We start from the raw sequence: 16,224 nt of genomic DNA, 5'->3' as shown, positions 1-16,224 counted from the left end.
AATTGATTTTACTTAATATAAAGCATTTTTTAATTGAAAAATTTGTTTTACACAAGTATCATTTTATTTCTCTTTTTCTCTGTCCCAAATTCAAGCAATTACGTATGTTGTCAGGGACAGATCGCAAGATGACGGAAAACTAGATAAAAGATTATATTAAATTACAAGAGGCTCAGGAAGTAAATAAATACCATCGACCAGTCAAATTACGACTGTTGTTAAACAAACTGAACCGTTTTATGACAAATGGGGCGATGGTAATTCTGGTAATATGTCAATACCCGATGATGAATATTATAATTACATAAATAAAAAAATAGATGAAACATTTAAGGTGGATAATTTGTTAGAGTGCTGGGCGGCTCATCAAAGCGAATTTCCAATTTTAGCAAAATTGGCAAAACGGGTATTGGCAATTCCTGCTTCAAGTGCAAGCTGTGAGCGGAATTTTTCCACTACTGGGTGGGAGAATTCTTGAAGAAAGAAGAAGTAATTTTCAACCTGAAAAGGTAGATATGCTTCTCTTTCTTCATGATAATTTGTGAATTTTTAATATCTTTCTTGATTATGGGGTTTCGTCAATCATGCTGGTTTTTTACTTTGCAAACTGTCAAATATTTATTGCATTTATTATATCTACCTTGGTCATGAAAGTTTTTAATACAACATTTTTCATTATTTTTTTTTACAATATTATATAATACAATTATCTTCTTTTGTTAAAAATTTATATTATAAAATAAATTAAATTAATATTGTGCAATTAGATTATATTTTCAAAATACTATTTATTATATATATGCATTTTTTTAAATAGCGATTTATTTTTATTTTATAAATTAAATAGTAAATTAAATACAATATATTATATTCTCAAAATATTTTCCATTTTTATAAATTAAATATTAGTTTTATTTTTATAAATGCAATATAAAATATAGTATATGCTCAAAATATCCATTTTTATAAATAACAGTTTTATTATTTTATAAATTTACTATAATATTCTCAAAATATTAGCTTTTTACATGTATTTTTTAAATAATAGGCGATAATACTCACTGAAAAATATGGCAAAATACCTCATAGGTGAATTTTTATATATACCAGGTCGAATATAATTTTACAAAATTCCAAGCCGGGCCTTAAATTTTTACATCCGGGCCGGGCCGTAAAATTTTTTTTAAAAAATATCAGGGCCGGGTCGGGCCTAATGTCTCAAAGAAGAAACTATTTTTAAAAGAAAATTTTAAAAAATCTTATCAGAATATTATTGATGGATTAAAAATTAGATTTAATTACCTGTCAACTCTCATATCAATTTTAATTTTATTCGGTCAATATTTAGTGCAGTACCACAATATTTCAAAAAAGATGAAGATAGAAGAGGTAAAGCCTATCCCATTAGTTCAAAGAATAGCATGCCATAGCCACATAAAAGGCCTTGGCTTAGATGCGAAAGGTATGGCTCTACCGTCATCATCTGGTTTGGTAGGCCAAGCTCAGGCTAGAGAGGTATAATAATATTTAGATACATGTTAATGGCCCTTACTTTTAAAGGCATGTGGATTAATTGTCGATTTAATTAAATCAAAAAGAATGGCAGGAAAGGCAATACTACTAGCTGGCCCTCCTGGCACAGGCAAAGTACATAAAATAAATTTGATAATCAACTAAAGATCCTCTTTTTTTTGTCCTAAATTTATTTATTTTTTTTTAACTTAAGACCAGCACAAAATGTTAACATTTAGGTCTTTCTCTTCTCTTCATCTCACCAAAATTTATATTTTACTTCTGAACCTAGGCCATCTTACAATTTTTAATTAAAAGAATACAAATTTAAACACATTTTTCTGTTAAATGATTTAAAAATCACTAGTCTGTCCTTGTCATAGATAAATCTATATTATCATTTTATTTAGATACAGTGAGAGAAAATATCATTTACTATTTATATTTTTAGAATTACTTTTTTTTCAAGTGCATAGCCCAATTTTGTTAAAACTATTTAAGCTCTGCTTGCCCCAAATAAAAATTTTAGGCTCAGACTAGACCCTTTGGGCCACTCTAACACCTGCATTTTAGTAATTTAGTTAATTATATCTGGTTTAGTTACTTAAGTTTTACTATATTAGGCAATCAGAGATAAATAATTTTCAATATAGTTAGCTGTGGTGTTTATGATAATTATTTTAACAAATTGAGAAGATCGAAAAGATAATTTAACTTTTACAATAATATATTTATATATTGATTGTGGGTACATTTACGATAATCAATCAATTACCATTGATAACATAGTGGGGTTTTTGAAACTTTTTTAAGAGTTGTATTTCCATTATGTTCTGCATTGTCCTAATATTCCATCATTGTTATGGGTATTTCCTTAGCTTGTACATGAGCATTTCTCAATTTTTTTTACAATATTCTTAGACTCAACATAGAATATCACACTTTTTCTGAATCACTGTCCCTTCATGCCATCCCACTGTCTTTTCTTTTTCTACCCTAACCTTTTGCTTCTCTTCAAATTCACTTATTTTCATATTGCATCTTCAATCCTTTCTCTCGCAGACAGTTTACATTGATCTAACAGCACCCTGAGCATCCTTCTAAACATCATTTTGGTAAGGGATTTACTGGTAGTTAAATTTGGAGTATTTTGATAGTAATTAAAACATTCACTAAATTTAACTGGTTTGGAGTCACACATCTCCTAACATAGAAACGTGTCATCGTACATATATAGTGCTCAAACCATTTTAGGGTAAGCTATAAGGGGCCAATCTAAAATGTTATGTTGTTTTTAGTTTTAGATCCAGTAAACTCAGTACCCCTATCTGAAACAGTATAGCGAGGTAAACAAAATCTAGCGAAATAATTACGCAGATTATTTATTACACTCACCAAATTAATATGTGCTTTAAAATTGCAACTTCAACCCATTTGGTGAAGGCGTCTACGCAAATTAACCAATACTTTCCAGATACGGGGCCTGTCAAATCAATGTGTATTGTTCCAAAGGTCGGGTAGGAATATTCCAATTGTATATCGGCACCTCTCTGGGCTCCTGGACATCCTTTCTGACGCCTCTTTCAGCATTTAACGAAATATTTGTACCCACTTACAAGGGCCTTCTAATTTAGATTACCAGTTTTTTTTGTCATTAATTATTATGATGGGGCAATAATACAAATTATCGCTAATAAATTTAACAGACCAGAGATCTATCAATATAAAATAAAAATGCAATAAATTTAATTTGTAATAAAAGACCGCATTAGCCATAGCTATAGCGCAAGAATTGGGTAGTAAAATTCCGTTTTGCCACATGGTAGCTAGCGAAGTGTATTCCTCCGAAGTCAAAAAGACGGAAGTGCTGATGGAAAATTTTAGGAAAGCTATAGGTTTAAAAATTTTTTTTTTTATATAAATAATATAAATTTTTTAATGACACCCTTCCCTCTCCCCCACTTTTTTTGTTATAAATTTTTACTCGATAACTAATATTTTAAATTTTCTTTCTTTCCTCCCTTCTTTCTTTCTCTATTTCCTTCTTTCTTTCTCTATTTCCTTCTTTCTTTATTTCTTCTTTCATTATTTCCTTCTTTCTTTATTTCTTCTTTCATTATTTCCTTCTTGCTTTATATCCTTCTTTCTTTATTTCCTTCTTTCTTTATTTCCTTCTTTCTTTATTTCCTTCTTTCTTTATTTCCTTCTTTCTTTATTTCCTTCTTTCTTTATTTCCTTCTTTCCTTATTTCCTTCTTTCTTTATTTCCTTCTTTCTTTATTTCCTTCTTTCTTTATTTCCTTCTCTTTCTTTCTTTGGCTTGATCCAAATTTTTTTTTTATTTGAGAAATTTAAATAAAGCACATTTTTATATGAAGAATTAAGATAGGCTTAACAAAATCAACTAGTAGATTTGTCTTTGTGTAGTACCAGAGAAATTACTGATTTTATTTTTAAGCTAAAAGAAAAGACAATACAATACTATTTCTCTTAAGGCCAAGCCCTATGTAAAATTTTTTGGGCTTAAAAAAAGAACTTTTTTGTCTTATCTTTAACTGCACGAGGAATTTTCTTATATTCTCTTAAAACCGATCCAATGAACAGATAACCGATACAAATTTTAATTATCGTAATCAAATTTCCCTTATTTTTTATTTTAGGCATAAGAATCAAAGAAACCAAGGAAGTTTTTGAGGGAGAAGTTACGGAGATTTCCCCTTACGAAGTTGAAGACCAATCTGGAGGTTCGGAATTATTATAATAAAATAAAATTATGTTTTAGGTTTTTTTTATATCACATGTTTTTGTGAATAGGAATATACCACTAGAAATATAGGAATCTTTCATTTAAATCAAAATTGTATTTCAGCTTGGCCTGGTACGAAGAGAGTAAACCCCTAAAACTATGAATTTTCTGAACAATTTTTGCACATATACTTTTGAGCAGTCCGAAATTCATGTGGCAGGTTATTCTAACAACAGTTTGGAATATATTTCTGCCCTAATCTAAAGAATAAAAAACCCCCTACCCCCTTTAAACGAGAGATTCCGGTTCCTAGTGGAATCCATGATCCCAATCCTACATATCGTCAGCTGATCATGATAAGTGTTCTATCCCCACTGTTATTTTTGCTAAATAAACTTTTCATTATATTACGTGATACTGAGAATAATCCCCCTTATTTTACATTTATTAACATTGTTATCTCCTATTTTAAAGGAAAAAAAAAATGGATATTATAACAATTAATATTCAGGCGACGATATATAATATATATTTTTTAATAATTTTTTTTTTGAGAATTTTTACATTTTAAAATCTAAACGGTTAGAAATAATTTTTAGTAGTTGGTTTGGTAGCTGAAGTTATCTTGGAATTTAACGCTTAAAATTGGGATTTGGGTGGGGGGGGGGGAAGGAGGGGTTTGTCAACCCTTATAGTGGCGTTTAAACGCAAATTACGCATTTTCAAAATGGCTTCGTGCAAATTGGTAAAATTTACCGTTTGGCGTTAGCAACCATTTAAAAAAAATCGCAAATAGGTTTTGCTTTTTCGTTACCTGTTTTTTTTTTCAATTCTTCGCTTTGTATTATTATATAATAAAAATGTTAATATAAATAACTTACATATATATCCTAAAAAAAAGGAATATTTAAAAATTTAAAGAAATAAGAAGGCAGACGATAAAATAATTTTGAAAATTAAAAGAAATAAGATAGGCAGACGATAAAATAATTTTGAAAATTAAAAGAAATAAGATAGGCAGACGATAATATAATTTTCAAAATCTTTTTATTTAATGTTAACCACTTTCGGGCGCGGTCTAAAAAAGAGTGTTAATGATTTTTTTTGTATAGTGGTATCATATGGATACCCCCGGCCTTATCGGGAGGCGTAGAAAATTTTTAGTTGATTTTTGGATGAAAGCAGAACATTGCATTTGATCGATTAAACGTCCATCTTTATTAAATTCGATTTGATCGTCAAAATTTTTTTTCCCGGCAATGTGCTATTTCTCCAAATGTAAATCCTTTTTTTTTTTTCAAATTTCAAAAATTTAATTTTACCGGAAATGTGTGGGATCTATCACGTGATACCTACTCCACGAATTCCAGACAATTTTGTTATTAACTTTTGAACTTGATATAATATATATATATCAGTTTCTAGAATAGATTTTTTTAAAATATAAATTATAAAAAATTACTCAAAGGTAAAAAAGGCGGCAAAATCTGATTTTAAAATTTAAAAAAACGCGCTCGAAAAATGATTTAAAGTTTTAAAAATATGAACACACACACACACTATTTAAATTTATTAAATAATTAAAAAAATTAAGGGTTCGGGAAAACAATTAGTCACGTGGTTGTCGGTTTGAAGACGGCAAAAGGCAGCAAGCAACTAAAGCTAGACCCATCCATTTACGAAAGTTTCCAGAAAGAGCGAATCCTAACAGGGGACGTTATCTACATGGAGTCCAACAGTGGCATAGTCAAGGTTTAAAAAATTTTTTTTTTGTTTTTTAAATTATAAAATCCCGACTTCACATGATTTCCCCATTTTTTTTTTGCAAAAAAAAATATGCCCCCGGAAAGACAGAGGATATATTAAATATTCGTTTTCTTTCATAAAAGGCATCAAATCTTATGAATAAAATCATATGTTGATTTTTTATGAATTAGAGCATTGTGGAAAAAAAATTTATAGGCTGGCCCTTTATATTTAAAAAAAAAAATTTCCCGGGTCGGGCTTTGCGGATCTCTACTTGGCGCTAAAGTGAAAGTCACGTGAGTCTAAAATGAAGTCAGGTTTTATCCTCCCCTAAATCCAATCATTAATCCCGCCCTAATTTTTGAACGTCCAAATAATCTATAGAGGTACTAAAAATGTTCAGTACGCGTTAGTGAGACTATTCAAAGGCTTAGATTTTGTGGTACGAACTATATGCAGGTGACCTGTAGAGGTACCATTTGTACGGTCTGGCCGGGCCCGGATTTTTAAAAAAATTTTTATCCGACCCGGCCCGGTTTCGGTTTTTAAAAAAAATGTCTGGCCCGGGCAGGTCTCTGCTATACACTATTGTGATGTAAAGAATTAATGGTAATACATTCTAATAAATTGCTTTTGTTATTTAATCGTTTAAAAAAAACATGTTTTAAATACATATTTTGAGCTAATTTTTTTTAAAAAAAACGGGCCAACTCAATATTTTATCCCGCCAATTACTCAAGCCTAATTGCTCATAGATGGCACAAAAGGTTTAGTCATCTATTAGCTAAATTTCGGTGCTCAGGCAATGGTTTTGTTATTGGGTTTGCCGTTTTAACTGAAATCGAGCTATTTAACAAAAAACACTACATACACATATACCTATTTAGATAATATTATAGTTATCAATATAATTTATTTTTGCAAATAATTGACTATATTTGAATACTCTATTACCCCTCAATTATTGTCGGTTGTAAGCATCTCCACCGTAAAACTTTACTATAAAGGGGTTAAAGTATCGCGATACATTTGGGGTGTCGTTCTACCAACTGGCTCACTTATAATCATAATTGAATTGATGACACTCAAATAGTGTTGCGTAATCGGCTAATTTTAGCCGACTAAAAACGGCTTAGCCGAGATTTTAGGTGGAAAAATCGGCTAAGCCTAATTAGGTATAGCCTAAAAATCGGCTAAGCCTAATTAGGCTAAGCCTAAAAATCGGCTAAGCCTAATTAGGCTAAGCCTAAAAATCGGCTAAACCTAATTAGGCTAAGCCTAAAAATCGGCTAAGCCTAAAAATTGGCTAAGCCTAAAAATCGGCTAAGCCTAAAAATCGGCTAAGCCTAAAAATTGGCTAAGCCTAAAAATCGGCTAAGCCTAAAAATTGGCTAAGCCTAAAAATGGGCTAAGCCTAAAAATTGGCTAAAATAAATTAGTCAAAATTCTGCATCGATGCTTAGCATTAATTATTATTTATTTATTTTAGTAAAATAATTTATTTTATTTATATTTAATGTAAATATTTTATTATTATCAACAAATAAACATGATATGATTTAATATTTTTTATTTATATTATTATATTTTGAAATGAAAATAAATTTATTTATTTGATGTTTTTTTAATAAAAAAAATAATAAGCTGCTATATTGTAAAAATGTAATATTTTTTTATATAATTTATTAGTGATTTTCACAATCTTCTTTGTAAATACATCTTTTATTGAGGAATTATATTGTAAATTTTATTAGATAAATAAACAATCTTTTAGGTGAAATCTTTTATCATTTTTTTAAAATTATCTATTTATTATTAAATAAGGTGGATTTTATGAAACTTTTTTGATGTTATTTTATATGATCTTTTTAAGGATAATATTTTAATGTGACAATTGTCATAATCGTTCTTTTATAAGTTTTTTGAATTTTTTTGAAGGAAGTATGTTAAAATAAGTATTAATAACATGTGTAAATACATATTTAGTGAAGATGTACCAATGAAAAGTGACAATTGTCATAATCGTTATTTTTAAAGTTTTTCGAATTTTTTTGACGAAAATATGTTAAAATAAGAATTAATAACATGTGTAAATATAAATTTAGTGAAGATGTACCAATGAAAAGTGACAATTGTCATAATGGTTAATTTTAAAGTTTTTTGAATTTTTTTGACGAAAATTTGTTAAAATAAGTATTAATAACATGTGTAAATATAAATTTAGTGAAGATGTACCATAGAAAAGTGACAATTGTCATAATCGTTATTTTTAAAGTTTTTTGAATTTTTTTGACGAAAATATGTTAAAATAAGTATTAATAACATGTGTAAATATAAATTTAGTGAAGATGTACCAATGAAAAGTGACAATTGTCATAATCGCTATTTTTAAAGTTTTTTGAATTTTTTTGACGAAAATATGTTAAAATAAGTATTAATAACATGTGTAAATATAAATTTAGTGAAGATGTACCATAGAAAAGTGACAATTGTCATAATCGTTTTTTTTTAAAGTTTTTTGAATTTTTTTGACGAAAATATGTTAAAATAAGTATTAATAACATGTGTAAATATAAATTTAGTGAAGATGTACCATAGAAAAGTGACAATTGTCATAATCGCTATTTTTAAAGTTTTTTGAATTTTTTTGACGAAAATATGTTAAAATAAGTATTAATAACATGTGTAAATATAAATTTAGTGAAGATGTACCATAGAAAAGTGACAATTGTCATAATCGTTTTTTTTAAAGTTTTTTGAATTTTTTTGACGAAAATATGTTAAAATAAGTATTAATAACATGTGTAAATATAAATTTAGTGAAGATGTACCATAGAAAACTGACAATTGTCATAATCGCTATTTTTAAAGTTTTTTGAATTTTTTTGACGAAAATATGTTAAAATAAGTATTAATAACATGTTTAAATATAAATTTAGTGAAGATGTACTAATGAAAAGTGACAATTGTCATAATCGCTATTTTTAAAGTTTTTTGATTTTTTTTGACGAAAATATGTTAAAATAAGTATTAATAACATGTGTAAATATAAATTTAGTGAAGATGCACCATAGAAAAGTGACAATTGTCATAATCGTTATTTTTAAAGTTTTTTGATTTTTTTTGATTTTTTTTGACGAAAATAGTTAACTTGCATCGATATTGATTTTAAAATAGAAAAAAAAGTTTACCCAAATTTTAAACAAGATTGTCTGGTGAAAATTGGTAAAAAAATAATAATTTCTAACTTAGGATTAGATATTATGATATAAATTTTGCATATTAATTTCTGACCCGATGAACAAATGTAATAAAATGCCAATTTGCTCCTGTTTTTGGGGAAGAATCTATTATTACCATATGTTTTTCTATGGCATATACTCAGGCAATTTTAATTTTACAATCTATATTTTTACCCATTTACATCAAAGAAATTTTAAAAATAACGATTATGACAATTGTCACTTTTCTATAGTAGATCTTCACTAAATTTTTATTTAAACATGTTATTATTACTCATTTTAACATATTTTCGTCAACAAAAATCAAAAAACTTGAAAAATAATGATTATGACAATTGTCGCTTATCTAGAGTACATCTTCATTAAATTTTTATTTAAACATGTTATATATACATATTTTAAAATATTTTCGTCAAAAAAATTCAAAAAACTTTAAGAATAACGATTATGACAATTGTCACTTTTCATTGGTACATCTTCACTAAATTTATATTTACACATGTTATTAATACTTATTTTAACATATTTTCGTCAAAAAAATTTAAAAAATAACGAATATGACAATTGTCACTTTTCATTGTCTTCACTAAATTTATATTTACACATGTTATTAATACTTATTTTAACATATTTTCGTCAAAAAAATTCAAAAAACTTTAAAAATAACCATTATGACAATGTCAATTTTCTATGGTACATCTTCACTAAATTTTATTTAAACATGTTATCAATACTTATTTTAACATATTTTCTTCAAAAAAATTCAAAAAACTTATAAAATAACGATTATGACAATTGTCACTTTTCTATGGTACATCTTCACTAAATTTTTATTTAAACATGTTTTTAATACTTATTTTAACATATTTTCTTCAAAAAAATTCCAAAAACTTATAAAATAACGATTATGATAATTGTCACTTTTCTATGGTACATCTTCACTAAGTTTTTATTTAAACATGTTTTTACTACTTATTTTAACATATTTTCTTCAAAAAAATTCAAAAAACTTTAAAAATAACGATTATGACAAATGTCACTTTTCATTGGTACATCTTCACTAAATTTATATTTACACTAATACTTATTTTAACCTATTTTCTTCAAAAAATTCAAAAAACTTATAAAATAACGATTATGACAATTGTCACTTTTCATTGGTACATCTTCACTAAATTTATAATTACACATGTTATTAATACTTATTTTAACCTATTTTCTTCAAAAAAATTCAAAAAACGTATAAAATAACGATTATGACAATTGTCACTTTTCTATGGTACATCTTCACTAAATTTTTATTTAAACATGTTTTTAATACTTATTTTAACATATTTTCTTCAAAAAACTTTAAAAATAACGATTATGACAATTGTCAATTTTCTATGGTACATCTTCACTAAATTTTTATTTAAACATGTTATTAATACTTATTTTAACATATTGTCGTCAAAAAAATTCAAAAAACTTTAAAAATAACGATTATGACAATTGTCACTTTTCTTTGGTACATCTTCACTAAATTTATATTTACACATGTTATTAATACTTATTTTAACCTATTTTCTTCAAAAAAATTCAAAAAACTTATAAAATAACGATTATGACAATTGTCACATTAAAATATTATCCTTAAAAAGATCATATAAAATCATCAAAAAAGTTTCATAAAATCCACCTCATTTAATAAAAAAGATAATTTAAAAAAAATGATAAAAAAATTATAAAAGATTTCACCTAAAAGATTGTTTATTTATCTAATAAAATTTACAATATAATTCCTCAATAAAAGATGTATTTATAAAGAAGATTGTGAAAATCACTAATAAATTATATTAAAAAGAATATTACAATTTTACAATATAGCAGCATATTATTTTTTTTATTAAAATAACATCAAATAAATATATTTATTTTCATTTGAAAATATAATAATATAAATAAAAAATATTAAATCCTATCATGTTTATTTGTTGATAATAATAAAATATTTACATTAAATATAAATAAAATAAATTATTTTACTAAAATAAATAAATAATAATTAATACTAAGCATCGATGCAGAATTTTGACTAATTTTTAGCAGATTTATATAGGCTTAGCCGATTTTCAGGCTTAACCTAATTAGGCTTAGCCGATTTTTAGGCTTACCTAATAAGGCTTAGCCGATTTTTAGGCTTAATCTAATAGGCTTAGCCGATTTTTAGGCTTAGCCTAATTAGGCTTAGCCGATTTTTAGGCTTAGCCTAATTAGGCTTAGCCGATTTTCAGGCTTAGCCTTATTAGACTTAGGCGTAGTTTTTAGCCGATTACGCAACACTACACTCAAACAAAAAAAACAACTTTATTTTATACTAGAGAACTGGTAGGAGTGACGCTTTCGCTTCAGAGTTCGATATGGAATCAGAACAATACGTTCCTATCCCCAAGGGAGAGGTTCACAAAAGACGGGAAGTCGTTCAAGACATAACCTTGCACGATTTGGACTGCTCGAATGCCAGACCTCAGGTTTTTTATTAGAAAATATAAGAAAGGGAAAGGATATTGAAATAACCACGAGTATAGAAATAATCCTCTTCTGGCTTAATTCATTTCAGTCTTGGTTTTCTTTCTTTTGTTAGAAAATGATAAGGCTTAGCTTGAAGGACGCAACGTGTACGTTACCCACAACATGCATAATCAGGCCATCCTATGCAATATTTTTATTAAAATATATAATAGTAGCGGAGTTGGTCAGTACCACAAATACTTGTATCTAAGTTACAAGATCTGTATCTCGTACTCAGTATCTTTTTGACATTTTTTAAGATACTAAGTATCTGTATCTAGATTTTTTTTTTCCCGGAGGACCTGTCCAACTCTGAGTGGTAGGTAATTTAAACAAGTTCAGATTTTATTTTGCCGAAAAATATATAGCCAGTATGTTGTGTGTTAAAAAAAATTTCCTTTAAATTTTCGGAGAGGATTTGATCGCAGACTTTTCCGCTTAATTTATACGCCAAAAACTATATGGATCGCCCGATTAGCGTTTACACGCGTTGCCTATAACAATATGAATTATTTCACGCCTCAAAACTCGCGGATTTTCTTCTGCACTCATCGTTTATTAGATTGACGTGGCGATTTAGCCAATTATTTAGCTATTAAAATTACCCAACTATAATGTCTAACATAATATTATAATGTTAAAAAAAACAGGGAAATCAGGATATCCTGTCTATGATAGGCCAATTGACAACCAATAAGAAGACAGAAATCACTGGTAAATTTATTGTTTTTTTATACACATCTATATTAAATTGTTTTGAAACCCTACATTTTTTATTAAATTATTGCAAATTTAATTCTTTTAATAGCCTCGCGGTTTAAACTTTGAAATGCCAATATATTTTTTTTCTTTTAGAAACTTAAAAGCCACTTTAATTGCCAAATTCACTTTTCAAATCTAGAATTAGTTAATGGGAACTGTTACTAGAAACCTCCATATGATTTTTTTCTTCTTCTGAATATTATTCAGTAAAAATGACATTTATTTTAGTAAAGTCTTTTTCATAATAATGATTGCCAAATAAGCCTAACTTTAACTGCAACATATTTTTTTGACATAAAATCCGCCATTTTGTGTCGTTCGATCCGCCCAATTCAAAATGCAGCGAGGAATTAAACGAATAAAATAGACACGGTGTTCCCCCCCCCCCTTACTTTGATTTTATCGTTTTTATTATTTATTTTTTTCGTAAGAAAAGTTGAGAAGCGAAATTAACAAACAGGTCAACGGTTACATAGACGAAGGCGTTGGCGAATTAATTCCGGGCGTCTTGTTCATAGATGAGATCCACATGCTGGACCTGGAATGCTTCACCTTCCTGCACAGGGCTATCGAATCAACCGTTTCTCCCCCTATCCTCATATTCGCAACGAATAGGGGTGTCTGTCATGTCAGGTATTTTTTTTTTTCACGCTCAAAATTTTTCTGACTTATTTGAATTCAACTCTTCCGATATTTCTCTTTAACATAGGTCGCAATAAATATCTATTTAATATTAGCCCAATGGCATAGCTACGGGGGTGGTTTTCAGGTTTGGACCACTCCCAGAGCAAATTTTTTTTTAGATTATACGTTCAAAAGACTTGGAAGTGACTTTGTATCAAACATTAATATTTATATTTTTTTGGTTTTGATGTTTGTGAAAGGATATTTACTATTGAATTTATTCTGGGTAATATTATTATAAAGTCATTGAGAATAATCTACTAAATTATAATAACATATTATTCATGCATTTAAAAAAATATTTATATATATTGTCGAAGATGTGGTTATGATTTTTAAGATAAACCCGGCCGAAGGCCGGACAAAAGGGCCGAAGGCCCGTTGAAGGGGGTCTGGGGGCGAAGCCCCCAGGATTATATATGTATGGACCCCCTCTAAGGAAAATTCCTAGCTACGCCACTGTATTAGCCCATATTTTTTTTATTAATCTTAATATCATTTTTTAAATCTCTTATATTTTTGTTTTGAATATAATCAAAAATATTTGCTTAAATTACAGATTATTTATTAGATATTAATATTACATAATTTGGCTAAGGTAATATACTTGTATTGACCATCGCAAAATTCTAAAAAATAAAAATATGAACAAGGGGTGCTGACATTAACATAACTTCTCCCCATGGCATACCCAGGGACTTGTTGGATAGACTCGCCATCATCAGAACCTTACCTTACGATGCCGAAGAGATCACGTCTATTCTCAGGCTCAGGTCATCAATAGAATCCATCCACTTTGCTCAGCCCGAGGCCCTGACTTATATGGGGCTTCTAGGAACCAGTACCACTCTAAGGTTTTTTTCTTCTTTCTCTCTTTAAATAAATCGAAAGTTAAATAAAAGTTGTATAAAGAATTGGGTTAAGTTACAAATATGATCAATTAAATAAGTTGCTGAAGTAATCCAGATCCTTTCAACAAAATTAAATCGCTCATTGCTGGCAATATTTTTTTTTAAAGTATCGTACTAAATGAAGTTACTTTTTAGGCTACTATTACTATTTTTTTTAGAATATATAACTTCATCACACGATTTGATCCTTTGCATTCCGCTTTTAAGCTGATTAGTGGAAACATTATTCTTATTTTAAAAACTTTAGCTTACATTATCGGTTATCATCCAACTATTTCAAACTTTAATATTTTTTAGATAGATATCTTGATTTGACTAGGTTGGATATTTAAAACAGTGACAAATTTTTGAACATAATAGTTTTAGTTTTTCGCATGGCATTTTTTGACGTTTATTTGCACAAAATAAAAAAATTAATTTTTCAACTCTTTTCCTAGTGGAATTAGAATATCCGGTTTATTAACTTGGAATAAACCATGAATACGAATATTCAGAAAGTTTTAGGCAAATTATTTTCTTTTTTTGAAATTTACATAAATAGAAAAAAAAATTTTTTAATGATAATTTTGGTTGTTAAATAATATTTTTCGATTAAGTATTAAATATTTATATTTTATTCATCAAGGAAAGTAAAATTTTTGTCCGAATAAAACTTGGAAAAAAAAATGAAATCATTCGAAATTATATTTAAAAATTAAAATTTCTTAAGTTATGAAGTTAATATTTATTATAATAATTAATTTAAAAAATAACTATAACAGCTATGGCCGGGACACAGGAATTCATTGATCAAATTTGAGAAACTCAAAAAAACGAAATTAATTACTTTTTTTTAAAAACTTTTTCTAACACATTTGGAGTAAATTAAGCTTTTAAAAATAAATCGACCGTTTGAAATTTAAATAAATATTTGTCATTTCCCTAAACTATTTTATTTTATAGATTATTTAAATAATAACTCATTGTTTTATTTTATTTATTTTTTTGACAAGATACGTTTGTCAATTACTGTCGCCAACGTACATCTTGGCCAAGAGCAAAGGTAAAATAGGGATCGATATCGAAGATATAGACGAGATCAAGGAACTGTTCCTGGATGCGAAAACATCTTCCAAATTAATTTACCAACAGAGGGACAAATTTATCGTCTGATTTTTTGGTTCTTGCCCGTTTGCGGCAATTATTGTGAAATATTTTTATATTAACTCGTATCATATACTATTGTAAAATCGCGAATGAACTTGATATTATTATATAATAAATAAAAAGAATTTTCGAGTTGTGCATTGCAAAAAAAATTGCTAAAATATAATCTAGAAGTCGATTATAGGTCACACGACAATTCGGGATAGCGATAATTAGACTCAATGACTATTTCTACCTTATATTCAAAATATTATTGAATAAAAGAAAACATTTAAATATGATGGTCTCTGTTAAGTTTATCGTTACATATCAATTAAATATTTAAATATTGTATAACGTGCTATAATTAAAAAAAGAATAATTTTTTTTTCCACTAAAATATAAAAACAAATCAAAATAAAAGTATTTTCTCCTGATTATTATTGATATCAATACATAAATGCAATGATTAATAGTTTGAAGTAAGGATCGATATAGTATATCTATTTTTAATGAGATTAGATTCTCTCATAACAATATTTATTTATTCATGTAGACACAATTCAATTATAATCGGAAATTACATTATAACGATTGATGCTCACTATATTTATGTTATAGTTAACATTCACGATGATTATATTAATCATAAATAACTATATATATAAATCATTATATCGCCGGGGTGGCCTAGTGGTGTTTACGATGTATGCTTTAAGCCAAAGGTACCGGGTTCTATCCTGGTAGGGGAAACCTAATGTGAGCGAGATACCCGAAGGAGCTTAGTACCAGAAAAGGTGAAAGCTAAAAGGTGAAAGAGGTAAAATAATAATATTATAGCGGAGGATAAAGCTGGCGAAGAGGCGTTGATTAGTAAATCAAAGGGAGGGGGTTTAAGGGCAGTCCTAGTCCTACTACGTGAAAGGAAATAAAAGAATATACTTTGA

At 27.7% G+C, this 16,224-nt stretch overlaps 1 protein-coding gene across 1 annotated transcript; it reads left to right on the top strand.

Moving 5' to 3' along the window:
• The first annotated feature begins 1,328 nt into the window (after positions 1–1,328).
• Positions 1,329–15,394, top strand: LOC135925589 (ruvB-like 1). Its single transcript, XM_065460996.1, has 10 exons — positions 1,329–1,515; positions 1,561–1,647; positions 3,275–3,407; positions 4,172–4,255; positions 5,852–6,009; positions 11,606–11,755; positions 12,446–12,509; positions 12,989–13,190; positions 13,895–14,095; positions 15,145–15,394. Exons 1-10 carry the CDS (start codon positions 1,375–1,377, stop codon positions 15,302–15,304), a joined length of 1,380 nt encoding a protein of 459 aa, XP_065317068.1. The 5' UTR covers positions 1,329–1,374; the 3' UTR covers positions 15,305–15,394.
• Positions 15,395–16,224: the final 830 nt, after the last annotated feature.

This window comes from Gordionus sp. m RMFG-2023, chromosome 2 (assembly GCF_954871325.1).
Source record: "Gordionus sp. m RMFG-2023 chromosome 2, tfGorSpeb1-WG-v2, whole genome shotgun sequence".
In the NCBI taxonomy this organism is placed as follows: Eukaryota; Metazoa; Nematomorpha; class Gordioida; order Chordodea; family Parachordodidae; genus Gordionus; species Gordionus sp. m RMFG-2023.
The sequence above is the reverse complement of the archived record's forward strand: the minus strand, read 5'-3'. Positions and strand labels throughout refer to the sequence as shown.

What these genes read in the sequence shown, in the direction of transcription:
- LOC135925589 (XM_065460996.1), top strand. Translation starts at nt 1,375, where the DNA reads ATGAAGATAGAAGAGGTAAAGCCTATCCCATTAGTTCAAAGAATAGCA. An exon ending in AGTTGAAGACCAATCTGGAG is followed by an intron (nt 4,256 to 5,851) that starts GTTCGGAATTAT and finishes AAAAAAATTAAG; the next exon opens with GGTTCGGGAAAACAATTAGT. An exon ending in AGGGGTGTCTGTCATGTCAG is followed by an intron (nt 13,191 to 13,894) that starts GTATTTTTTTTT and finishes AATATGAACAAG; the next exon opens with GGGTGCTGACATTAACATAA.